The sequence below is a fragment of the Cynocephalus volans genome, chromosome 3 (assembly GCF_027409185.1).
Source record: "Cynocephalus volans isolate mCynVol1 chromosome 3, mCynVol1.pri, whole genome shotgun sequence".
In the NCBI taxonomy this organism is placed as follows: domain Eukaryota; kingdom Metazoa; phylum Chordata; class Mammalia; order Dermoptera; family Cynocephalidae; genus Cynocephalus; species Cynocephalus volans.
In genome coordinates this window covers 179,296,993-179,321,066 of record NC_084462.1, presented here as the reverse complement: position 1 = coordinate 179,321,066, position 24,074 = coordinate 179,296,993, and the positions used below count along the sequence as shown (strand labels likewise).

The following is a 24,074-nucleotide window of genomic DNA, read 5'->3' as shown; positions in this document are numbered from 1 at the left end:
AAACAAACAATGGCAAACCAAGAATTCTGTAACTAATGAAAAGACCCTTCAAAATTGGAGGAAAAATTCTAAAATTAGATGTAGTGGTAATGGTTATATAACTCTGTGAATATTCTAAAACCCACTGAACTGTATGCGCTTTAAATGGGTATGTGAATTGTATCCCAACAAAGCTGTTTACAAAAAAGAAAAAGGTGAAGGATAAATAATGACATTTTCAAACAAACACTAACAGTTTGTCACCAGCAGATCTGCACTAAATGAATACTAAAGGCTATTCTTCAGGCAGAAAGAAAATGACCCCAAATAGAAGATTGGAAAAAGACAAAGGTGACTCTGCAGAACTATGGGGGAAAGTTTTTTTTTTTTTTAAATAAATGGTGCTGAATAAATGGTATTGGGTAAAAATGAAATTTAACCCCTTTTTAACATGTTACACAAAAATCAATTCCAGGTGAACTATATATCTTAATGTGAAAAGCAAAAGGGTAAGGTTTCTAGAAGATGTTATAGGAAACTATCTTCTTGATTTGGGAGTAGAACTATAAATTAGGAAGAAAAAGACATGTAAACCCCAAAAGAAAACTGAACAAGATAATTAAATAGGTACTTCATAAAACAGGATACCAAAGAAACAAAAGATGTTCAACCTCATTAATCAACAGGAAACTGCAAACTAACACCACTTCACACTCACCAGAATGGCTAAAATTTAAGATCGACAATACCAAGTGTTAACGAGGATGTACAGCAAGAACCCTCATATACTTGCTAGGAGGAGTGTCAACTGGTACCACCACTTTGGAAAAGTGAAGAGATGCATATCTTTTGACCGTTGAAGAGATGCATACCTTTTAACTTAAAAACTCTACTGCTAGATATATACCGAACACAAATGAATGCACCAGGAGACACAGGAGAATATTCATAACAGCATTATTAACCGCCAAAAGCTAGAAACCACTCAAATGTCTACCAACAGTAGAATGGATAGAATGTGATATACTCATCCTATAAGAATGAACAAACAACGGTTACAACAGATGAACCTCAAAAACATATTGAGTGAAAAAAGCCAGACACAAAATATATACGTTGCATTATTTCATTTATATAAAGTTCACAAAAACAGGTAAAATGAAACTATACTAAGACACCATAGTTTTTATGGGTTCTGTGTGTAGGAAGGTAAAATTATTACACAGAAAAATCAAGGCAGTGAGGACGTGGTTACCTCTGGAGGAGAAGGAAGGGTGGAGCGACTGGGAGAGGGCACCTGGGCTTCGGGGTCCTGGCTATGTTTTACTCCTTGACCTGATAACCACTAGGCTCCCTGGCTAGAGGACAAATCAGCGATAAATCATACATTTGGGGGGGCTGCACTTCCTGGCGTGCTCAAGAAGAAAGGAAAAGGAAAAGAGAATGGGAGCAGGGGGGAACCAGCTCCAGATCGAGGGGAAACTACCACTTTGAAATTAAGCCGAAATGCGGCTCCGAGGCCAGAGGGAGGCTTCGCCCGAGGCTAGAGGGGCTTCAGGCCGGCCTGCTCAGGGCTGGAAGGCACCGAACGGGGACTTGCGCCAACTTCTGCCCTCGCGCGGCTGGGGCGCGGCCTCACCTGCCCGCGGGGTTCGGCCTCCCCCGCCCACACCAGGCCCCCCGCAAACTGCAAGGCCAGCACCGCCTGCTCCTTCCCGAACGCCAGCCCACCCGACACCCCCAAGACCCTCCCAGCTCTCCAGACGCCCCCACGATTCTCCTGAAGCCATTCCCGCGCTCCGAATGCCCCCACATCTCTGCCGGGCCCGCCCCGGTCCTCCGGCCACCCCCTCGCCCCCATTCCCGCCTTCGGGGCACCGCAGGCCCGCGGCCAGCCCCTCCGCGCCCGCCTCACCCCGCGTCGCCCGCTCGCAGCCGCCGAGGCTCCGGACCCGACTCACCTCATTGTCGCTGCCGGGGGCGGGCGCGCGGGGCCGGGGGCCACCCGGAGCGGCGGCGGGCGCGGGGCGCGGGCGCTAGCGGGGCAGCCGGCCCCGGGCGCGGCGGGTCCGCGTCTGGCTGGGCTGCGGGGGGCGGCGGAGGCTCATCTTCTCGGGGCGGGCGTCCGGGCCGCTAGCTGCGGGGAAGGGCTGCAGCGGCGGCGACTGACAGCTGGGCCCCGGCCCCTGCCATCTTGGCGGGCGCGCGTGCCCGGGCCGGCGTGCGCGCGCGCGCGCGCCCGAGTCGCCGCCGACGCGGGGCGGGGGGACGGGGCGAGCCTGCTGGGGTCCGGCCGGGGCGAGCGCGAGCGCGTCCGCCTGAGGCTCGGGGCGGCGTCCCCGGGCGGGCGCGCGGGCGGCTCCGAGTCCTCGCTGGAGAGGCGGGCGGGCGCGCGCGCGGGCGGGTCTCGGCCCACGAGGTGCGAGGGCGGGTGCGCGCGTGGCTCTGCGCCCCTCCGCCCGCTGAGGGGACCGCGCCCGGTCGTGCCTCCGCCCGCGGCCGCTGAGGTGGCTGAGCGCGCGCGGCGGTCGAGGCAGACACAAAAGGCGCGGGGCCCCGGTCCGCGCCTCCCGGGAGGCCGAGCCGGAGGCTGTGAGGGGCGGGGCGGGCCTTCGAGGGAAGGGCGAGCGGCGAGCGGCGGGCCCGGGAGGGGCAGGGGGCGGGGCCCAGGGGGCGGGGCGTCACCTCCCAGCGCGGGCCCCCGGACCGTTCCCTGAGGGCGCCAGGGTCTGGGCGCGGTGGCCGGACGCTTCCCACTTCTCTACTCCTGCCGTGCACCCGCCCGCTCGGACTCAGGGAACAACCTCATGTGAGGGGCGTCGAGGTCATCGACGACGGCCTACCCTCCCCGTGAATGACCGGGAGTCGCAGCTTTGGGGCGATATCAACACTGGAAGGGCCTCCCGCAGTTCAGCAGGAGCCCTGCCCGGTGCCCCAAACCAAAGCTGTGACAAATCACATGCACAGCGCACAGCATCGAGCAGGTCGTCCAGGAGTTCTCTGGGTTTTGTTTTTTATTTTATTTTTTTGGTGGCTGGCCGGTACAGGGATCCGAACCTTTGACCTTCGTGTTTTAACGCCCTTGACCTTGGTGTTCTCTGGTTTTTAAATCCCCATCCTTCCTAAAGGCCAGGGATCCTTCTTGCTGGCCGGAAATCTCAAACCCTTTGGGATCTCACTCCCCATATGCACGTAGACAGTTACGCTCTCTCAATAGCGCCACGAATGTCTCCCTTTCCCCCCGTCACAGTCACCGTGAAATAATGGCTACTTTTTAAAAACTTGGATATAAACAAGAGCACAGAAAAGTATTTGGTAATGTCTGGCGTATGGTAGGAGGGCAGTGAGGGGTTGCCATTTTATTCTTGGCCCCGCTTGAGAAGAGGCTGTGTGAGTTTCCTGGGTTTGCTGAAGACATAGTAGGTGGTGGAGCCAGTTTTCAGACCTAAGTTTTTCTGCCTCAAAATCCCAGTGCCCATTTATTCTAGTTTGCTGCGGTTGAACATCGTGCTCCCAGGTTGCAGTCTGGGTCTTTACATGCTTATCTCTCTCCCTGTCTCCTTGCCCCTCCCTCACCATGCACAGGTCATCAGAGTTCCTCAGTGATTGATTGTCCCCTCGCTTCTTTCCTTCCCATATATGTTTGAGCCGAGTCCTCAAACTTGAAAAGGTTCCTTGATCTACAGTCCTGTTAGCAGCCACTTAGGGTGTACCCCTCCTTCCCTCCTTTGTCCTCTTCCCAGGGTCAAGATTGGTCTCTGCTATAGAAGAGTCTTGTTGCACCCTAAAAATTACTAAAATGGACAAGCATCAGGTCACCAGGAGACATCCTGGTTGTGCTCTGAAGAGGCAGGGTTACCTCCTGGTCAGTGCATATCAAAGTCCTGTGCAAAGACCCTGGGATATAGGCCTGTCTGTTTCCAGCCTGGTGTATTGATGCTCTTTCAGCATGATTCTCTCGATCAGGTATTTTCCCTGCTGCCCTGGAATCTGACAAGTTGTTGCCATCCTGCAGTTGGAAGGTTTACAGGAAAATGGCAGATTTGCTATAGAAAAATAGCACCAAATGTGAGGGGCACATATCCCCTGTCAATCTTTCTTGCTAACTACTGTAAATCCTAGTCTAGATAAGGGGAGAAGGGGGTAAACACTGATCAGAAGGAGATTGGCCCAACATCACTCAGTGAATTCATGAAATTAGCTGTGCCAGGCTCCTGGAGGGGGCGTTTCTTGTATCAGATGTTTGTTCTTCAGAGGGTGTCATGAGCTGCAGGAAGGGCTGGGGAGGACGCACGGGGCCACTCACATCCTATCCTGTGCCCTGCTTCCCCATGAGTGGACGTTGGTCTTCGTCTCAGCAGCCCCAGGAATCCTCGGAGGGCAGAGAGCTCTGCATTTTAATCCTGCAGCTCAAACCTCTCTGAGCTTCCATTTCTCATCCAACAGGTGGGAACCCTCAGCCCATCTTGCAGGTGCTGCTGAGGATCAGATGAGGTGCCAGTGTCAGCACAAACTGGATGCCCGAGAAAAGGATTTTCTGCCCGTCTCTGGCCCCATCACCCTCGCCTCCCCTTTTCCTTTTCCTTAGTGATGCGTCACTTGAAACCACAGTCTATTTAGCATGTTTTGCATTTGCTGAATAAAGGCTTTATTCCTTAAAAGTACAAGAATTCATGTTTTCCATTCTTCTGATAAAAAGAAAACATTTATGAAAAGTTAGCACTGTTGAAACATGTGGCCCCCAAATGATTTATTTCTGGAGGCCACCAGTCCTTGGATTTGAGAACGACTCCTCACTGAGGTCAGTGATTTCATGATGCCTGGTGTGTGTGGGTGCAGGACACTTGGCCAGGCTGACCACTCATGGCCCAAGGCACTCTTGGACTGGATTTCCCATTTGTCGGGGAGGCAGGAGAGATGGTTTCTGCTGTCTGTTGGGCTCGGGATAGTCACAGAGTTGCAGACAAATAACAGAGCTGGAAAGTCCTTGAAGGCTGTCTCATCCAACCTCTTTGTCCAGAGGGTGAAACTGAGGCCTCACTAGTCCCACAGGTGACTGGATGAAGAGCCAGATGACCACACATTTCTGCAGACTCCAAGTGTCTGGACTGCCTCCCTGTTTCTTGAAGTATTTCCAGCCAGGGGTCACTGCTGAGGAATCAGCTCCGTAGACCATCTTCTCCATTACTCAGGGTTTGCCAAAAAAAACCTCACTCACCACAAATAATCGAAAGAAACTCAGTAGTTTTGTTGAGTCACCAATGAGACCGTGTCTGGTTTATATGAACCATCATAAGTGAGTTACTAATTCATGCCAGGATCCAAAGAAAATCATGCTTAGACAACAGCAGATGTCTCAGGCGACTGGGGGACCACCTGTGACACTGCACCCTTTTTTATACACACCATTAATCTCATTGCCCAATTCAGTTATTACCAGCAGTTGTTTTTCTTAAATACAATACAATTTGTTTTCATTCATTCATTGTCTACTGAGCTCCTCAACACACATCTGCCTCCTTTCACGCCCAGCCCACTGCCTCTGTCTACCTGGCAGATCATCTTCAATCCACTTACATGTCACCTCTGCCCTGCAACTCTCAGCACCCCCTCCCACAGGGCTGAAGGCTCCATTCTCTGCACTGCTTTGGGGCCCACACTCTCTCCAGCCTACACTGGGGCTATCTTTTTACCAGCTGGCTCTCCCACTAGACTGTGAACTTCATGAGAACAGCAAACGTGTCTCATTCCTCTTTGCACACCATATCCCACCCCTGCGCTTGTTATAGTGCAGAACTAAAGGAACCCTGCATAAGTGTCGTCATCCTAACTTAAGCAGTGCCCTGGGAGAGCTGGGGACTGCTGGCCTGGGTGTGCAGGCATTTTTGGAAACCAAAGCTCTTCCTTGTATTCTGGTTCTATCTAGCAGGAAATATAAATCGCTTCTGGGCCATTTTGCCTTCCACATCCTTGGGGATGGCCTGTGGTTCACAGCCTTAGCTTATTTGGACTCCACCTCTCTTGGGTTCCTCAGCTCGAAAAGTGACTCTTAAGATTATGTTTCATTGGTTTTGAAGGCTCAGGAGAGGATGACTCTTGGAAGCAGGCTTTGTGGTCACACTGGCTCGACTCCAGCTTCCTGCTGTGGTGACTCAAAGACCTGGATCAATGGAGGGGAAGCTTGGCCAGATGGGGTGGGGGAACCTTAGGTACGAGTCTAGCAGAGGGCAACTTCTTAGCACCACTGTTTGTGAGGAGAGAAGGAGGACTGAGGACACTGGCTGAAGCTGGCATGTCTTTCTGGAGGTGCCTGGAGCTAAGCCTGAGTGTTCCCACTTAAGTAAATTAAGAAAACTAAGCCAAGTGCATCCCTCAGGCAGCCCGGCCAGCTATCCTAGAGAGGTCTGCTGATCCCACTGGAGCCTGTGCCCTTTCCTAGGAGTCCCCAGGCCATTGGGAAGGGAAGCCCCACGCAGCTCATACCTAGAAAAGCCACAGTTACCCTTCATTCCCAGCCAATCATCAGATCCCAGCCTGGGGGCCTGTTCACCATCAGCCCTGGAGAAGAAACTTCCTGGTTACTTCTCCCCGCCTGCTGTCCCAGTTACTTTCCACAACTGCCTTGGAGACTTGGACAGCCAGACCTTTGTAGGAGCCAAGGCAACTCACACCCACAACATGGCTGACAGGCCTGGGCCTCTGAATGCATGAGCAGACATTTTAGGTGACTTGGGAAGTTTGAAGGCTGCACTCTCCCTGCATAAGGAGCCACAGTCTTCTACCCAGCTGAGCAGTCAGAAGGTGGCACCTCTACAGGAGGGAATAGTAGAGAGGCCATAAGGAGAGTCAAGAAGATCTTGCACAAGAGCAATCTGAGAACAATAAATGATTATTGGCAATAAAAAATACATTATTTCAAAATTTGAAAAATTAACTAGAGGCAGTAAAAAACAAGGGTTGGCGCACTTTTTCTGTAAAGGGCCAGACAATAAATATTTTTGGCTTTTTGAAGGCTGTTTGGCCTTTGTCATAACTACTTCACTTGACCTTATAACTTTAAAGCAGCTGTAGACAATATGTAAGTAAATGGATGTGACTGTGTTCTGATAAAACTTTATTTACAAAAACAGGTAGCAGGCTGGTTTTGGCCTGAAAAGCTATATAGTCTGTTAACCTGTGACCTAGATGATCAAAGGAAAAAATTACTTCACAGATCAGAGCGAAAAAGAAAGAAATGGAAATTATCATTGACAAAATAAGACACATAAAGGATAGATTCAAGATATCTGATTCCTCAGTAAGAGGAGTTTCAAAAGGGATGAAATGAGGAAAAGTCATAACTGAGGATACAACAGAGTTTTTAGAACAAAAGAGTTTATTAGACTGGATATTTCCACCTAAGATCAGTGACAAGACAAGGCTGTCCACTCTCACCACTGCTTTTCAGTATTGTACTGGAGGTTCTAGTCAGAGAGATTAAGCTAGGAGGGAAAGAAGGCAGTCAGATTTGAAAGGAAGAAGTAAAACTACCTCCTCTGCAGATGACATGATCTTGTACATAGAAAAGTCTTAAGGAAACCACTAAAAATTATTAAAACTAACAAGTTCAGCAGGGTTGCAGGATACAAGATCAATATACAAAAAGCAGTTTTATTTCAATACACTTGCTCTGAACAATCTGAAATGAAATTAGGAAAACAATTCTATTTTCAGTGACATCAAAAGAATAAAATACTTAGGAATGAATTTAACAAAAGAAGCTTTAGACTTGTACACTGAAAACTACAAAATGTCATTGAAAGAAATTAAAGAAGACCTATAAATGGAAAGACGTCCATTTATGGATTGGAAGACTTAACATTTAAAAATAGCAATAGACCCCAAATTGATCTACAGATTCAACACAATCCCTGTCGAAATCACAGCTGCCTTTTTTGCAGAAATTAGCAAGCTGATCCTAAAATACATTTGAGAATGCAAGGGATCTAGCACAGCACAGCCAACACAATCTCGAAAAAGAAAAATAAAGTTGGAGAATTTATACTTCCTGATTTCAAAATGTATTAACAAGCTACTGTAATCAAGACAGCGTGGTATTAGCGTAGGGATGGATATATAGATCAATGAAATAGAATTGAGAGTCCAGAAATAAACACTTTATGGTCAATTGATTTTTTTTTTCTTTTTTCTTTTGATGGCGGGCCAGTACATGGATCCAAACCTTTGACTTTGGTGTTATAACACCATTGTCAATTTATTTTTAATGAGGGTGCCAAGGTATTTAGCAAGGAAAGAATAGTCTTTAATCAACGGTGCTGGAACAATTAGATACACACATGCAAAAGACCCTTACTTACATCATACGTAAAAATTACGTCAAAATGGATCACAGACCTGAATAAATGTAAGAGCTAAAACTATAAAACTCTTAGAAGAAGACATATATGTAAATCTTCATAACCTTCTGTTAGGCAAAGCTCCTTAGATACGACACTAAAAGCACAAGGTACCAAAGAAAAAAATAGATAAAATGAACTTTATCAATGTGAAAAACTTTTGCTGCAAATGATGCCATGGAGGAACTGAAAAGACAACCCATAGAATGGGAGGAAATATTTGGAAATTGTATATCTGAAAGGACCTTGTATCAAGAATATTTAATAAACTCGTTTAACGCAATAATAAAAAGACAACCCAATTAAAAAGTGAGCAAAGAATCCAAACAGACATTTCTCAAAGAAGATACACAAATGGCCAAGAAGCACATAAAAAGATGTTCGACATTATCAGATATCAAGAAAATGCAAATCAAAACTACACTGAGCTACAACTTCACACTCACTAGGATGGCGGTATTTTTTAAAAAAGAAAAATAACAAGTGATGTTGAGGATGTGGAAAAATTGGAACCCTTACACATTCTGCTGGAATCGTAAAGTGGTTAAACCATTTTGGAAAACAGATGGGCAGTTCTTCAAATGTTCAACATGGAGTTACAATATGACCCAGCAATTCCACTGCTAGGTATATGCCCAAGAATGAAAACATAGGTCCTCAAAAATACTTGTACACAAATGTTCATAGCAGATTATTCATGAAAGCCAAAAAGTGGAAAGAACCCAAAAGTCCATGAACGATGAATGGAAAACAAAATGTGGCATATTCATACAATGAAATACTATTTGGCAATAAAAAGGAATGAAGTACTGGTACATGGTAAACATGAATAAACCTTGAAAACATTATGCTAAGAAGCCTATCTCAAAAGACTATATATTGTATAGTTCCATTTATATAAAATGTCCAGAACAGGCAAACCTATGGAGATGGAAAGTAGCTTAGTGATTGCTTAGGGCTGGGGTCGGGATCAGGGAGTAACTCCATCTTATGGACTGAGTTTTGCTGCCCCAAAATACATATGTTGAAGCCCTTACCCTCAGTACCTCAGAATGTATTGAGTTAGGGCCTTTAAATTGGTAATTGAGGTAAAATGAGGCTGTTAGGGCGTGCCCTAATCCCAATCTGTCTGCTATCCTTATAAGAAGAGAAGATCAGGACACGCAGAGAGACACCAGGGACAGAAGAAAGGACCAGATGAGGACACTGCAAGCAGGTGGACATCTCAGAGCCAGAGACAGGCCTCAGAAGAAACCAAACTTGCCGGCACCTTGATCTTGGACTACTGGCCTCCAGAATTGTGAGAAAAAACCAAATTTCCATTGTTTAACCACCCAGTCTGTGGTATTTTTTATGGCAGCCCTAGCAAATGAACACACTGCCACTGGGTGTGGGATTTCTTTTTGGGGTGATGAAAATGTTCTAAACTTAGATAGTGGTATGGCTGTCCAGCTCTACGAAGATACTAAAATGTGGCATACCTTAAATGGGTGAATTTTATGGAATGTGAATTATATTTTAATAAAACTGTTTTTAAAAACAGCTCACCAGGTATCAGAGAGGATTCGTTTAGAAAAACACATACCTAAACAGTTCCTGGCAGAAATGTCCTTGTTTTGTTCTACCCCACGCCCACCCTGTACCGGTCCCTGCTGCTCCTGCTGTGCCCAACTTCGGGAAACCTACTCTTGGCGTTGTCACTGCAAGACTGGAGAAAGGGAAGGAACCAGCTGTGACCTTTTCATAACATTCATCTACCAACGTGCATTGGTTTTGCTTTGATAACTTTTCTAGTTTCTTAGAATTTTAGAGATGCTCGTAATTTCTCCTCCAAATGAAGGAGGGTATGTGTGTGTGAATGTGTGTTTTCCTTCTTTTACAGAACCACTTAATTTGGAATATCATTTAAACTTGTTTTTCCCAAATGCCCTAGAACTAGCAAGAGCAGAGCGGGGGATGGAGCTCATGAGGCTGGTAGATGGCTTCCTCACAAATGCCCGATTTTCTCCTTGGAGGAGGATGAGGTTTTACAGCCTTTAGGTAAAAATAGTTTTGTGTGGCTTCCGCCAGGAAGACACTTAAAAAGAGAGAGAAGATTAATTTGCTAAAAAAGAAAAAGCCTACCAAATTGCTACCATAATTTTGGAATTCATTATTGCAAAACATATCAGGAGACATAAAGATATGCTTGCCCTCTAACTCAGTAATTCCACTTCTGGGCATTTGCCCTCAAGAAATAAATTTACCTAGAAGAAAAGCTCAATGGAGAAAGCTTTCCGTTGCAGTCGCCTTTGCCTTAGTAAAACAGGAAGCAGGAAAAGATACTTAGGGTTAAGGGCAAAGGGTAATACAAGCTCAAATGTTCACCTTGCTGCTCACAGGTCCATTCATTTGTGCATTCCATGAGCACTTCCTGGTAGCCTGGTGCCAGGTGCTACCCTGGTGCTGGGGAAAGAAGCGTGAACAAGATGCAGAGCGTTTATGCCCAGGGAGCTTAGGGACACATAGGCTATAGGTGAATAAACTGATACTTAAGTTCAGTGTGACAAGGGAAGCCAAACTGTGGTGGGGACACATCGGAGGGACCAGAATCCAGATGTGGCACTCGAGGAAGGCTTCCTGGAGGAAGTGACTTTTAAGTTGTGGAAGTTATGGTGGTTGGCCAGGAACAATGGGAGGAAGAGTGTTGGGGCAGAGAGCACATGCAAAGACTGGGTGGCAACAGAGACTGTGCTGTCGTGGGGGGACAGAGAGAAGCTCAGTGATGGAAGCAGAGAGAGATGGTGCTGGAGAGGGGCCCAGAGCTGACTGAACAGCGCCGTGCACAACATGAAAGAGCTCTTTCGTAAGAGCCACTAAGGGGTTTTGAGCAGGAGAGTGACATAGTAAGATTTAGAGTTCGGAAAGCTCACTCAGATTGTGTGGAGAAAGGCCAGTGTGGCTGCAGCCAGGTCGGCAGTGATGGCAGCTGACCGGGGCACGGGCAGCCCCTGTGGAGGGACGACGTGGACACATGGTGTGGCTCCTTGTGGGACAGAGCTCTTATGTCTTGAAGAGACAGAATGGTGCAGTGGTTCAGTGTGATCCCTGAAACCTATGTGGGTTAGAACCTCAATTTCTTCACTATGTGACCCTCAGCAAGTTAACTAACCTCTCCGTGTAAAAGGCAGATGGTAAGAATGACAAGCAACCTCACAGGGTTGTTGAGGTGCTGAAGGAGTCGCTGTGGGTAAGGCACTTCCGGTGGAGCCTGGCACAGGCTAAGTGCTCTCTAAGTGATGCTACTGGAATTGTTACTTTTATTGGCAGCTTGTTTATATGGGAAGTGGGTCAAAGAGAGGGGTCCAGAGGACCCGCATTCCCGGCTTGGGCAGTTGGGAGGATGGAGTGCAGGGTTTGGGGGGAGAAGTGGATGGATTCAGTTTGGAGCAGGTGGAGACTGGGGCACCAGTGGAGTTAGCAGATGGAGACATCCCGTGGGCTGTTGAACACACAGGTTTGAAACTAAGAAGACAAGCTGTGCCAACGATATCGATTTGGAACTTTTCAGGTTTGCAGAGGTAATTGAGACCTGGGAGCTGATGACATTGCCCAGGGAGAAGGTGGAGGGAGAAGAGAGGAGGGTCCAGGAGAGAACCCTGAAGTTAAGGGATGGGCCAGGAAGATTTTCTTCTTAATGGGAAAGACTTGAACCTGTTTAAACCTTGATGGAAGGAGCCTACAGAGAGCACACTGTGGAGAAATGACACTCGATAAGGGTGGCCTTTGTTATTTTTTCTTATCATTGTCACCATCATCATCACCACCACCACTATCATTGCCACCACCACCATCATCAGCATCATCACTGTCATCATCACCATCATCATCACCAATACCACCATCGTCATCATCACTACCATCACCATCACCACCACCACCACCATCATCACCATCATCGCCAGCAACCATCATCATCACCACCACCACCACCATCATCAGCATCATCACTATCATCATCACCATCATCATCACCAATACCACCATCGTCATCATCACTACCATCACCATCACCACCACCACCACCATCATCACCATCATCACCATCATCACCAGCAACCATCATCATCACCACCACCACCACCATCATCAGCATCATCACTGTCATCATCACCATCACCATCACCAATACCACCATCGTCATCATCACTACCATCAGCATCACCACCACCACCACCATCACCACCACCATCATCACCACCATCATCTCCATTACCACCACCATCAACAGCATCACCATCATCATCACCATCATCATCACTATCATCATCACCAATACCACCATCGTCATCATCACCACCATCACCATCACCACCACCAACCATCATCATCACCATCACCACCACCATCACCATCATCACCATCATCATCACCAATACCACCATCGTCGTCATCACCACCATCACCATAACCACCACCACCACCATCATCACCACCAACCATCACTATCACCATCATCATCGTCAATGTGAGAAGATTGGTTAGGGAGCTTTGATGTTGATCATGACATCATGTTATGCAGCTGATAGGAGTTATTTATAACAAAGTAATAATGACATGGGAAATGCCTATAAAATTATATGAAAAAAGCAATATAAAGCATTGTATATGCAATATGTTAACCATGGAAACACATCCAAAAATCTACTTATTGAGAAAAATACAACAAGGAAGTACACTAAGAAATAATACTGCTATTTCGGGGTTGAAGGGATATGGCTGGGCTTCCTTCTGAATCTGCTATAATGAGTATGCATTAGTTTTATCATTAAAAAGTGAGTCATCTTTATTTTAGAAAAAGAAACAAACTAGGGCAATTAAGGGCTTCCTCTGCTAAGGTCACAGTGTCTTTTGGCAAATCCCTGTTTTCCAAGAGCTTTGTTTCTACATCTATAAAAAGAGGGAGCTGAACAAAACAGCATTTCCCCCATGGTGTGTTCTGAGTCTCCGGCCTGGCAGCGATGTCCCAGGAAGGAAAGGCTGTGTGGTCAGCCAGCCTTGGTACACTCACACCCTGCCCCAGCACCTGCACCCAGGAGGCGCCCTGGGTGGCTGCAAGGCTCACTGCACTGCCTGCTTGAAGGCCCCCTTCCCTGAGTGCCAGGCTCAAGTAGCCTCGTTATCCCTGCCCATCTCCAGCTGCCACACTCTTCTTGGCCTGTTACTTTCTTCATTCACAGTTCCATGAGCAAGAACTTTGGTATCTCCAGCCCCTAGGATGTGCCTGGCTCAGAGTGAGATGGTGCTTGTTGGATGGATGGATGAATGAATGAATGAGTGGGTGGATAGATGGATGGATGGATGGGTAGATGGGTAGATGGACACAATAGCCCCTCTAGACTCACAATGCACATCAATGTATTCAACTCAGTGCCCCCCAAACCCCGGGTCTATTAACATGCTGTGGAATTGACATACCACAGAACATACTTTGGGATATTCTCCCCCAAGACGACCCCAAAGTTTAACTGCAGCTCCACCACCTACAAGTCACTCAAATAAACACATCTGCTATGGGGGTGGGACAGGATATCTTGAGGGAGACAAAGGAGGGTGGTGGCTGCTCAGCTGCCCTTCTGAACTCCAGACCTCCCATCTGACTGTCCTAACAATGCTGGGTCCTCTCCCTCCCCTGCTTTGGGCTGATGTCTGAGCCCCAGAGCTGCCTCACCCTGGAAAGGAAGACGAGCCGGAGTGAACTTGCCAGAACAGGGGAAAAGCCTTTCCTGCAGCAGCAGCGTTCTCGAAAATTCTTCCAAACCAACCAATACCACGAACTCGCGATGACTGAAGGTGAGGATTGGCTTGTTTCAAATGCAGACAATGAGCTGATGTTGTGTTTCTAAACCTGCCACCTCCACACAAATGAGAATAAAATAAACCCCGTGAAAACAGAAGAACACTGTGCAGGCCCATGGGTGTGCTGGGAGGTTGTGCAGAGAGCTGGGCATGGTGATCACAGCCCGTTCTCCTTTTTAGCAGTTGTGCTCTGAGGGCCCTGGGCAGGGGGGGGGACCTAAAAGATGGAGAAGCCCATTGGGCTAAAAGAATCTCAGAAAAGTCACAGAGCACATGACATCAGCCTCACCATGGAGGGAGTCTGGCCATTTCCTAGTTCAGGCCTGGTAAGGAGGGAGGAATTGCCCCCAAATGTTATAGGCTAAAATAGTACAACCAAATTCTTTTCCAGTATCACCTATTCTGTCCCTCCTGTTGCCATGGCAACTCACCTAATTAAAAAAGCAAGAGAAGAGAGGTTTTGGGTCCTCCCTTGTCCAGGGAGCTCGTTCCATTGCCGCAGTATGTTTATCACTGGACCCCAAGGGTCTCCAGTTATCCATTGCTGAGGCCAATTACTATAGAGGAAAGTGGGACGAGGTCTAAAGAAGTTGGCTGGGAACACTGCAGGAACAGAAAAGTTGGGGACACTGAAATATCAGAAAAGCCCTTGTGCACCCTGTCCCCACCGTTCAGACTTTGGCCTCGAAGTCATTGCTAACAGACACTGGGGTATGGGAGGGGCTGGAGAACCTCCTCTGAGTTCCCTTTCACTTCTTTTTATATTAAGCTTCTGTATGATTAACCTTCTCCCATAGCATTCCAAGATGGTGAGTGTGGAACACTCATCCCTTGCCAGTAATCAGTGCCTTGGAAGCAAAAGTATTCAATGCTCAAGTTGAGGAAATGCCCAGCTTTATAATGACAGAAACTTTCCATGCCTTTAACAGGCTACTTGCACTCAAATCTCTGTGTACTACATATGGCAAGCAGCACTTTCTAAAATTACTTGGAAAGCCTCTATTAGCAACTCCTCCAATAGTGCTCTGTGGAACACGAACACCGGTCTGCGAGTGATGGGGTAGCAGGTAGCTCGTGAGAACCTTAGCTCTGCTACCAACTGTCTGAGTGACCTTGGGCAAGCACCTCAACCTCTCTGACCCTCGGTTTCTCTGTAGTTGAGGAGGGGTGATTGATCCTGCCTCTCAGGGCTGTTGTGCAGATGAGATAAAATGACAATTCCAAATGTGGGTGAGGAAGTGGAACAGTGGGGACTCGCCTATGCCGCTAATATCGCTGCTGTGGAGGATGATTTGGCACTATCTGCTGCATGCCTAGAAAATCAGAAGTCCCACTCCTAGCTAGAGCTCCCAGAGAATCTCTTGCAATAGGCACAAAGAAACTGTACAAGAATATTCACAGCAGCACCATTTACGTAACTGGATGCTGAAGTGACATTTCAGCTGAGGAGCCAAGATCCAATAGATGTGGCATTCCAAAGGCACTGCTAGACCATGGGTGGAAATTACAAAAAAGGTTGCCAAGAAACCTCTTAGACTCTCTTATCCATGTTAAGAGTACAATAAAGCTGGGAATGAGAAAACTTAAAAAGTATCTGTAAGGAGGAAATCTTGGGGTAAATTTGAACTGTTGATTCTAACCTCCTTTGTCTAACAGGGGTTGATTCTGTCTCACCCCAAGCCACTTTCAGAGCTTGACATGTGTCCTCTGGAATTTGTGGACCAGTGGCTGAAAAATCCAAAGGCAAGAGAGTGACCCTCAGCCAGATGCCCAGAGAAAGCCGAGTGTGGGGGAGGTAACTGCCCACCCAATGGTGTCAGGGTGTGGGAGGAAGGGGTGTTTCCTCAGGCCAGATGGGAGCCCCAAGCAAGAGAACCAGGATGGGTCATCTCGGACCCTGTCCAACAGGGCCACCTGGAGGGGCAGTGGGACTTCCACAGAAAGGAGGCTGGATGGAGGATGACCTCCCTATGCTTAGGGACTGCAGAAGGAGAAAGCAGCTACCTAGACAGATCCCCTTCCTTACCCAGGGCAAGTGACAGTCCATCAGCACTGTTGGAGTTTTCTGAGAACTTCTGAAAGGTCTCCTGAGAAGGGCCACTCGAAACATATGCCCTGCCCAGAGAGTAGAGAGCATCCTAGTCCAATAACATTTTCCCTTTCTCTCTCCGCACGACCCAACCCTACTGAGGGCAGAACCCTAATTTGCCGAGCTGGAGGAAGAAAGGAGGGCTGTGCTCTGCTTTTCTGCCACCAGGTGGCGCACATGTAGCTGGCAGCATGGGGGGAAACACGTTTACTCCAAGTTCACAGTTTTGATAATTACCTATTCAATCTTCATCTTATAGGTGCTCAGGTACCTACTTTTGTTCTAAGTAATAACCAAGTTTGTTTTTAACTCATCCACATTTTGAGTTCAGGCAAAATCTGTGTCCAAGAGCCCCTAAATCTCAGGCTTCTTGATGCAGTGCACGTAGGCCATCGGGACCCCTCCCCAGCTCCTTGGCCCCAGGGTGGTGTGAGCTCGTGTCCCATTTTTATTGACGCATGTGGAGGAGACGTGTTGGATCAGCGGGGACACCCTGGAAGGGACCTGGAATTCCTGCCAGGGAAGGCTCACCTTACACAAGTCTCCCTCCTTCACAAGGGAACTGGGTTTCTGAAACACTCCTGTGTGTCTGGGCCCACCTGCCAGCTGAGGTAGGCAGGCTCCAGGCTGGGTGACCCAGGAGGTGACCATCACCCCTCACCCCTCACTCCACAGTCCGGATGACCTTTAAAATACCAGTTTGACCCCTTCCCTGCTTGGCCCAGCCTTGCATCCCATGTCTGCCCACCACTCCCTGTGCCCGCTGCGTTTGTGCATTTCTCCTGTCCTCAGGTGGCAGTGAATCTGCAGAGTGAATGACAGGTGGCCTCCCAGCCCTGATCTGGGGTGGGCGCTCTCCAGGTCGACTTTCCAGGGTCCAGAAGCAGCCTGCAGCAGGCCGGCAAAAGGACCAGTCCCTAAAGAGCCCAGGGTAGCCACCAAGAGCAGAGACTCAATATGGGGTCCCTAAACACTGTGATCCTCTTACCTCACCAGCAGTGTCCCCAGTCCCTGTCCTTCTACCTCTCTCTCTTGCCAGGTTAACTTCTGTTTTGCCATCTCACCTCCTTTGACTCGCCGCCTCCCTGACCTCTCCTTTCTCATCAGTGAAACAACCAGGGCTCTGCCAAGTGTGACACCCCACCCGCCTGGAACTGCAAGCTGCTTTAGGGAAGAGACTGTCTTAGGCCCCTGCTGTGCCCTCACTGTGGCCAGGAAAGTGCTGGGCACACAAGAGGACCCTCCAAAATATTTGGGAATCGATGAGAGAAGTAAAAATGCATCCTTGCAAATGGCTTGGCTTGGAAATCCAGTGTACTGTGACTTAGCAACAATGCAAGTTGCGATTTAGAAGTAAACAGAGCCAAAAGTACACTCCTCCATTAGCTTTGACACATGTGAATGTCGGTGTTCCCCCGATTCTTGAGGAAATCCAGCGTTCCCTCTGAACTTGACCTTGTCTAAACAGGGCTGCCATGGAGACTTTATTCACAAAAACAAAAATTTCATCTCATTAACACAAAGTTTAAAATGGTAAGTTAGAAAAGATCCCGAGGACTTCTTTTTACTGGAAAATTCTCTTAATGCTAACAAACTTAACGATTGTAACTACAAATAAACAGTAATTTTTACTCTCCTGTCTTACGTGTCATGGGGAAGCCAAGCTAACAGCTGATGTGGACACAAGCTGCTGGGAGGAAGAGGCCTGGCCACGTGGCCAGCAGCTGCCCAATTCCTGGAGTCCCTTATTCCAGAAGGATCCCCGAGATTCTGGGCCTTGTTTACCTGAGAGGTGGTGAGTGGTGGTATGTGGCCATTGCTCGATATGTTAATGAGTAAGTGACCGAATAATGAATACCTGCAAGGTTAATACTGGCCTGTTTAAAGAATTTCATTTAAAATGTAGGCAATTATGAATATTTAATATATATATAAACTACTATCTTCATAACTAATAAAATATAAAATAGCATACTGCTATCTTCATAATTGCCTACACTTTAAATATATACAAACTATTATCTTCACAACTAAAAACAAAACAGTATCCATGTAAATGAGTAGTGTGATACACACATACACATGAGAGGGCACTTAAAAAAGGTCATGGAAAGCTTCACATTATCTTTTAATTCTATTTTTCCATGAACTTTTTGAAGTACCCTCACATATATATATATAAAAATAGTAGTGTCTATATCTTGATATATAGATATCTCCTTTTTCCATTATTGGGCTTGGAAAATAGTGGAAGTATATAAAAATAAAAGTAGATCTTATAATTATTCTGTTTAGAAATAAAAGTAGAGTTCTGGTCAAGATGGCGGAATAGACAGTCCCCAGCGTCACTCTCTCCGACAAAACAACGAATTTACAAGTATAAAAATGTAACATCAGCCAAGCTGGGGCCGCTGGAGCTCAGGTGAAGAGGAGGAGAGACCTACGGAACTCATGAAGGCGGGAGAAACCACGGTGAGAGAAAGAAAAACTGCGGTCAGCGTTTTGGGCCACGGTCACTTTGATGCTGGAGCACATGGAGCAGGAGCTGGCAGAAGCCGCAGCTGTGCCCTTTAGATGGAGTTACTTGGAGGCAGCAGGGGAGAAGAGGGCCTTGGTGGCTCCCAGGACAGCAAGACCACTAATAGGGTGCCCGTGGACCCACACAGGAGCAAGGAGCCAGAACAGCTGAAAAAGGGGAGCCGTTCAGAGGCTGGTGAGTCATCGCAAGGGATCGTCACAGGGTCCGTCCCATGGGAAGTGTTTGGAGCATGGGCGGTGGGGCAGACGGGCCCACCGGGAGGAAACTGGGACACAGCAAGGACAGCTCAACTGCCCCCCAATCAGAGCAAGACCACTCGGAGGAGACTGGTCGGGAATGCAGAACTGAATGAGGTATAGTTTGATGAAAAGACTCAGGCCCAGATCAGAGTTTCTACACAACCCAGGTGCACCAGGACTCTGGAGAGCCCAAAGTACCTATAAGGTCAACCATTAAACCCTGAGCTGCACAAAAAGCCTTCCCTAGGGAAATAGCAGCAAAGCAGCAATTTAGCTAAACCACAGAGCTCAAGCACTGGTTTCTACAGGAAGTTCCCCCGTGTTAGAAGTAAGGAAAGGACAAAAAATTAGTTCTGGCCCAGGCACACCAACAATGTCTTGGGGCCCACCAGGGGACGTGAGGCATGGAGCCAGGGGCAGGACCCCTGCCCGCAACCACTCACATGACCAGCACCTCGGGGCCATACCCAGGAACCCGAGGATTGAAGCTGGGACCGGACCCCACTCCCACATCCAGGCACACCACCAATGCCTTGGGGCCTGCCCAGGGACCCCAGGCTACCAGCTGGGGACTGGATCCCCTTCCCACACACAGGCACACCATGACAGTGCCTCAGGGCCCCACCCAGGAGCCTGAGGCATGGAGAAGGGCACCGGACCCCCCTCCTGCAACCAGGCACACTGTGTCAGTGCCTTGGGGCCTGCACGGGGACCTGGGATATGGACAATGGGACTGTACCCCCCTCCCACAACCAGGCACACTACACCAGCGCCTTGGGGCCCACCCGGGGACCCAAGGTATGGAGCCAGGGACTGGACCCCCCTCCCACAACCAGGCACACCTCGCCAGTGCTTCAGGTCCCACACGGAGACCCAGGGTATGGAGCCGGGGATCAGCCACTCTCCACAACCAGGCACACTGCCAGTGCCAAGGAGTATGCCAAAGTCATCTCCTCCACGTGGGTGGGCCACCACAGCTACCACGATGACCATGGCTGCTGTGAAGGCAGTTAGATGCCACAACCACCATGTAGATGGTCTGCCAGCCACTGGAGTGCATTGCCACAGAAGAGTCACCAGCAGAGGTAAAGAAAGGAGGAGGATGTCTGTCTCCACAGAGCCCATTTCAGAGTGACGGAAGAGGCATCTGCTCTATGACTGTATTCGGGGACCTGATCACACCTCTCAGCATTGGACAGATCATTTGGGCAGCAAATCAACAGAGTAACCATTATTCTTTCAGGAGAGAAGAAATCTAGGGCAATTAGAGGGGGGAGGGGGGAGGAAAAAGGGGATGGGAGGGATTGGACAAGGGGCATAAAGAATAATTACAATTTGTAACAATATATATGCTGGTTATATTGATTTGATCCACATATCTCAATGTTGAACCCCCAAAATACATATAATTTTGATTCAACAAAAATTTTTTTAAAAAAGTAGATCTTACTGACTTATAAGTCAATAATGATCCCTCACTCTTCCCAGATCTCATTATTTCCTCAATTATTAATTGAAAAATGGTTGTTTTTGCCAGTATTTACATGACCAAGTACACTAACAACTGGGTATGGTAATGAAGTCAGCTTCTTTATAGTTACTTAATCTGATGAACGCTTCCACACCATATGCAAACTACAGTTCCATTTGCAAATTTCCCGGGAGAGTCAAAAGATCTGTATATGAAACAGAATATAGGGTCAATCGTATCTAATTTTAAATATTTTAATTTATATACTTTTATGAATATAGGTCCATAAGAAATCCACTTTTCAGATTTTATTTCATTACAGAATATATTTGATAAGGATACATACAAACAGATGCATCTTTAATACATGTTGTTCAGTGGTGCCCTGCACTTCTGCAGCAGGCTGGAGATGTCATAAAAAAGGTTTCCACTGTTGCACTTAGTCAGCCACTCTAAACAACCAGTGCTGTAGAGTTCAGATAATCCAATTCATTTACTTGCCTAGAAGAAAATCTTAACATTTGTTTTGAAGTCTGTTTATTACTCTTCTATTTAAAAATCCGAGATACATTCTCCAATGTAAACAATAAATTTCAATCTGTCACACAATGGATAAGGCCTTCTTGACAAATTTATGCCACCTAAGTTTTACTCATAAGAGCACACTTTTATTTCATACGGTATCGTGAGCCATCCATGCACAAAAGACAGGAGAAGAAGCTGCCCTTAGTACCTGGTGGACCTTTTGAGACTTTTCCCCTCCGCAGGTTTATGGTACACTTAAGAGATATCTTTTTGACTTGGTCTACTTGGTCATAAAATACAAATGTACAATGTCCATAAGCATAAAACAGTAAAGCCTAGCCTTACATATTTATTATGAATTGCTAAAATCCTATACAAGTACAATACCACATCATGCCAATTAATATACAGAGGAAGGTGGCTAATGTCTCACCATTAATCAGGGCACGTGAACAGGGGACAGAGGGGACCAATTCACGTAGGTGTTAAGAGGCTGACTGCATTTTATTAGGCAGGACCGTCTCACTGAAACTCTGAAACGCTTGTATGACCTGCTGAAATATTTAAGTTAATTTGGAGTAAAATCTGCTTAACACAAAAAGAATACACCCTTTTCTCACCAGCCTCCCAAAGGGAGAATTGAACAAAACCTTAGAAAATGTAACCAAATAAAGTCTCATATTTGTATTTCCTGACCAGCTGTGCAAATCACTATCCACTCTCTTCTCAAGCAATTTATCCTTTTAGGACCCACTACTGGAAAGCGATCATTCAGTACCTCATTATTATAAATATTTGACTTAGCAAGCTAGATGGTGAAATAGTAAAGACTATATACAATATTTTAAAAGGCATCCTGTGAGCATTTTGGAAGAGTTCATAGAAAAGTCACTAAGGGTCCACCAGTTACTTCTGTTGTCCCCATAAAGTAAACTCTGGAGCCTCTTTCATATTCAGTGTGCACGTGTCACACATCGCACAACGAAAGTGGGAACGGAACGGGGTCTCTGACGGGACACTTGCTGACTCACTAAGCTAAGGTAACCGGCAGAGGGCAGTTTCCTGAGGTTTGTAAGAATTTCTTAAACAAAACAGAAATCACAGTGACCGAGCGTGATGCGAGCCTGTCGTCCGCTGCATGTTCTGCTTCTCGCAGTCCTTGCCGGGGACTAAATGACCCTCCACTGCATGATGCTCGTGTCTTTCCCGCCTGTGGAGATGAGGTGGCTGTCTTCACAGAGGAAATCGACGTTGGTGACATGGCTGCTGTGCCCGCCATATATGTGGCTTGGAGCCTGGAAAAGAATGACATGGAGGAAAGCTTACTACAAGGCAAACTCCTTGGAATTGGAAAGTGCTAGAATTCTAGATTCATTCCTTAACTCCTCAGCTCTCCCCTTCACTCAGCAGCTCTCATCGTACATCCGTTCTGTGCACAGGACACAGGGGGGACACAGAAGCAAACCCCACGGAGTCCCTGTGGTCTGGTGTGGGGACAGACACGAGCAAATGACTGTCCTTTGCTGAGATACATTCAATACCAGATGGCTGCACCATGCATGAGGTCGGCCCAAAGGCGGGAGGACCAGATGCTGGGGCTGAAGGTCAGGGGTCTCCTCAGTGAAGGAGGGTCAGGCTCAGCCCGGCTGGGCTGGGATAGAGGGAGCCATGGGGGAAGGGAGAGGAGTGAGGCCCACGAGGCTACGGCGGCAGATGGCCTGATCCGAAGGGCTGTGGAGGTCGTGCGAGGGTTTCCCGGGGCAGTGGAGCCCCGGGAGTGCTCAGAGCAGCAGAGAGCAGCCTGTGCGCACCTCCTGGCTGGCAGCATCCACCCACAGCCCAGTTCTACACCGTTTTCAAATCAGGGCAGGCCACAGGGGCGTGCCCCGTGAGAGAGATTAGTGAAAAGACATGTCCGGTACCCTAAACTGGGAGCAGGGATAAGAGAAGAGGTGCACTTTGCCGAAGTCGTCGCCCGTCGACAGGAGCTTCTTCTCGTGGGCCCGACAGACGGCGTTGATGTCGGTTCCGTCTGAGCCTTCTGGCCACACTCCTGAAACACAGACCACAAACAGCATTGCAACCACCAGAGACAAGCCACACCGCGCAGGAACTGGCCATGGAGCTGTCATGAAAATAAAATGGCCTCAAGTCTGGGCTTTGGAAACAAGGGCCCGAAGGATGCTAGTCGCAGCCCCAGCCTCCCCGTGCTTCCAGCATCATCTCACTCCCCGCGAGTCTTGGGACACCGTCCAGCATGAAGTCCTGCTCCACTGCATGTGGCAGCGAGGCAGGCGCTTGACTACCCACCTCTTTCAGGGTCCTTCTTTTTATTTTAAATTTGTTTATTATTATTATTATTATTATTAGTTTTTTACATTCTAACATGTTGTTGCAGAGCAGTGGGAAGGGGTCGGGGAAGGGGGGATAGGGAAATGCAGGTGGGGGTGGGGGGCTGGGCTGGCCCCCCACCTCTGGCTTGGGAGCCTGGGGATTTCTGGCAGCTGCACAGTTGCTTGTCAGTTGTTGCTGGGGCGTGGCTGAGGCTCTTGGCTCCCACCCCCAACCCCCAGCTTGGGGTTGAAGGGGCTTCTGGTGGCAGCAGTGAGGTGGTCGCAGGATGCTAATGTGGAGGGGGGGGCACGTGGCTCAGGGCCCTTCTTGATGCTACGGCAGAGAGAGTACCAGAAACCCTGATTCTGAACATGGTGCCTTTCCTTTCTCCCCAAAGCATCTGATAGGAAGCTGACTAGTCCTCAGGCCTGCAGTTTCCTAACCCTTTTTTTTTTTTTTTTTAAGTAACTCTTTACATGTGAGAGTCTCTCTAAAGGACTTTGTAACCCTGGTCTATGTGTACCTTTCAGATGCTTGTCGGTGTGAACTCTTTGTGGCCATTCCCTGCCTGGTGGCAGCTACCTTCCATTACTGGCTGCAGTGTCGCTTGCTGTGGGCTCTGTAACCTGTGCTCAGGTGGGCCTGGAGCATGGTTGGGGATGTG

At 47.9% G+C, this 24,074-nt stretch overlaps 2 protein-coding genes across 10 annotated transcripts in view; both read right to left on the bottom strand.

The window, feature by feature from the left end:
• EVL (Enah/Vasp-like) overlaps window positions 1-2,000 on the bottom strand; it is a 173,005-nt gene extending 171,005 nt beyond the window's left edge. Inside the window, exon 1 of the mRNA XM_063090240.1 lies at window positions 1,941-2,000. Within this exon, the coding sequence (XP_062946310.1) occupies window positions 1,941-1,945 (5 nt within the window). The 5' untranslated portion in view covers window positions 1,946-2,000. The remainder of the gene's footprint in view (window positions 1-1,940) is intronic.
• An 18,846-nt stretch (window positions 2,001-20,846) lies between these two features.
• The window catches only part of EML1 (EMAP like 1), a 174,943-nt gene continuing 171,715 nt past the window's right edge, over window positions 20,847-24,074 (bottom strand). For all 9 annotated transcript variants that reach the window (XM_063091536.1, XM_063091538.1, XM_063091539.1 and 6 more), the window contains 2 exons: window positions 22,999-23,129; window positions 20,847-22,371 (listed from right to left, as the gene is read on the bottom strand). In XM_063091536.1, the coding sequence (XP_062947606.1) occupies window positions 22,246-22,371; window positions 22,999-23,129 (257 nt within the window). In that variant the 3' untranslated portion in view covers window positions 20,847-22,245. The remainder of the gene's footprint in view (window positions 22,372-22,998; window positions 23,130-24,074) is intronic.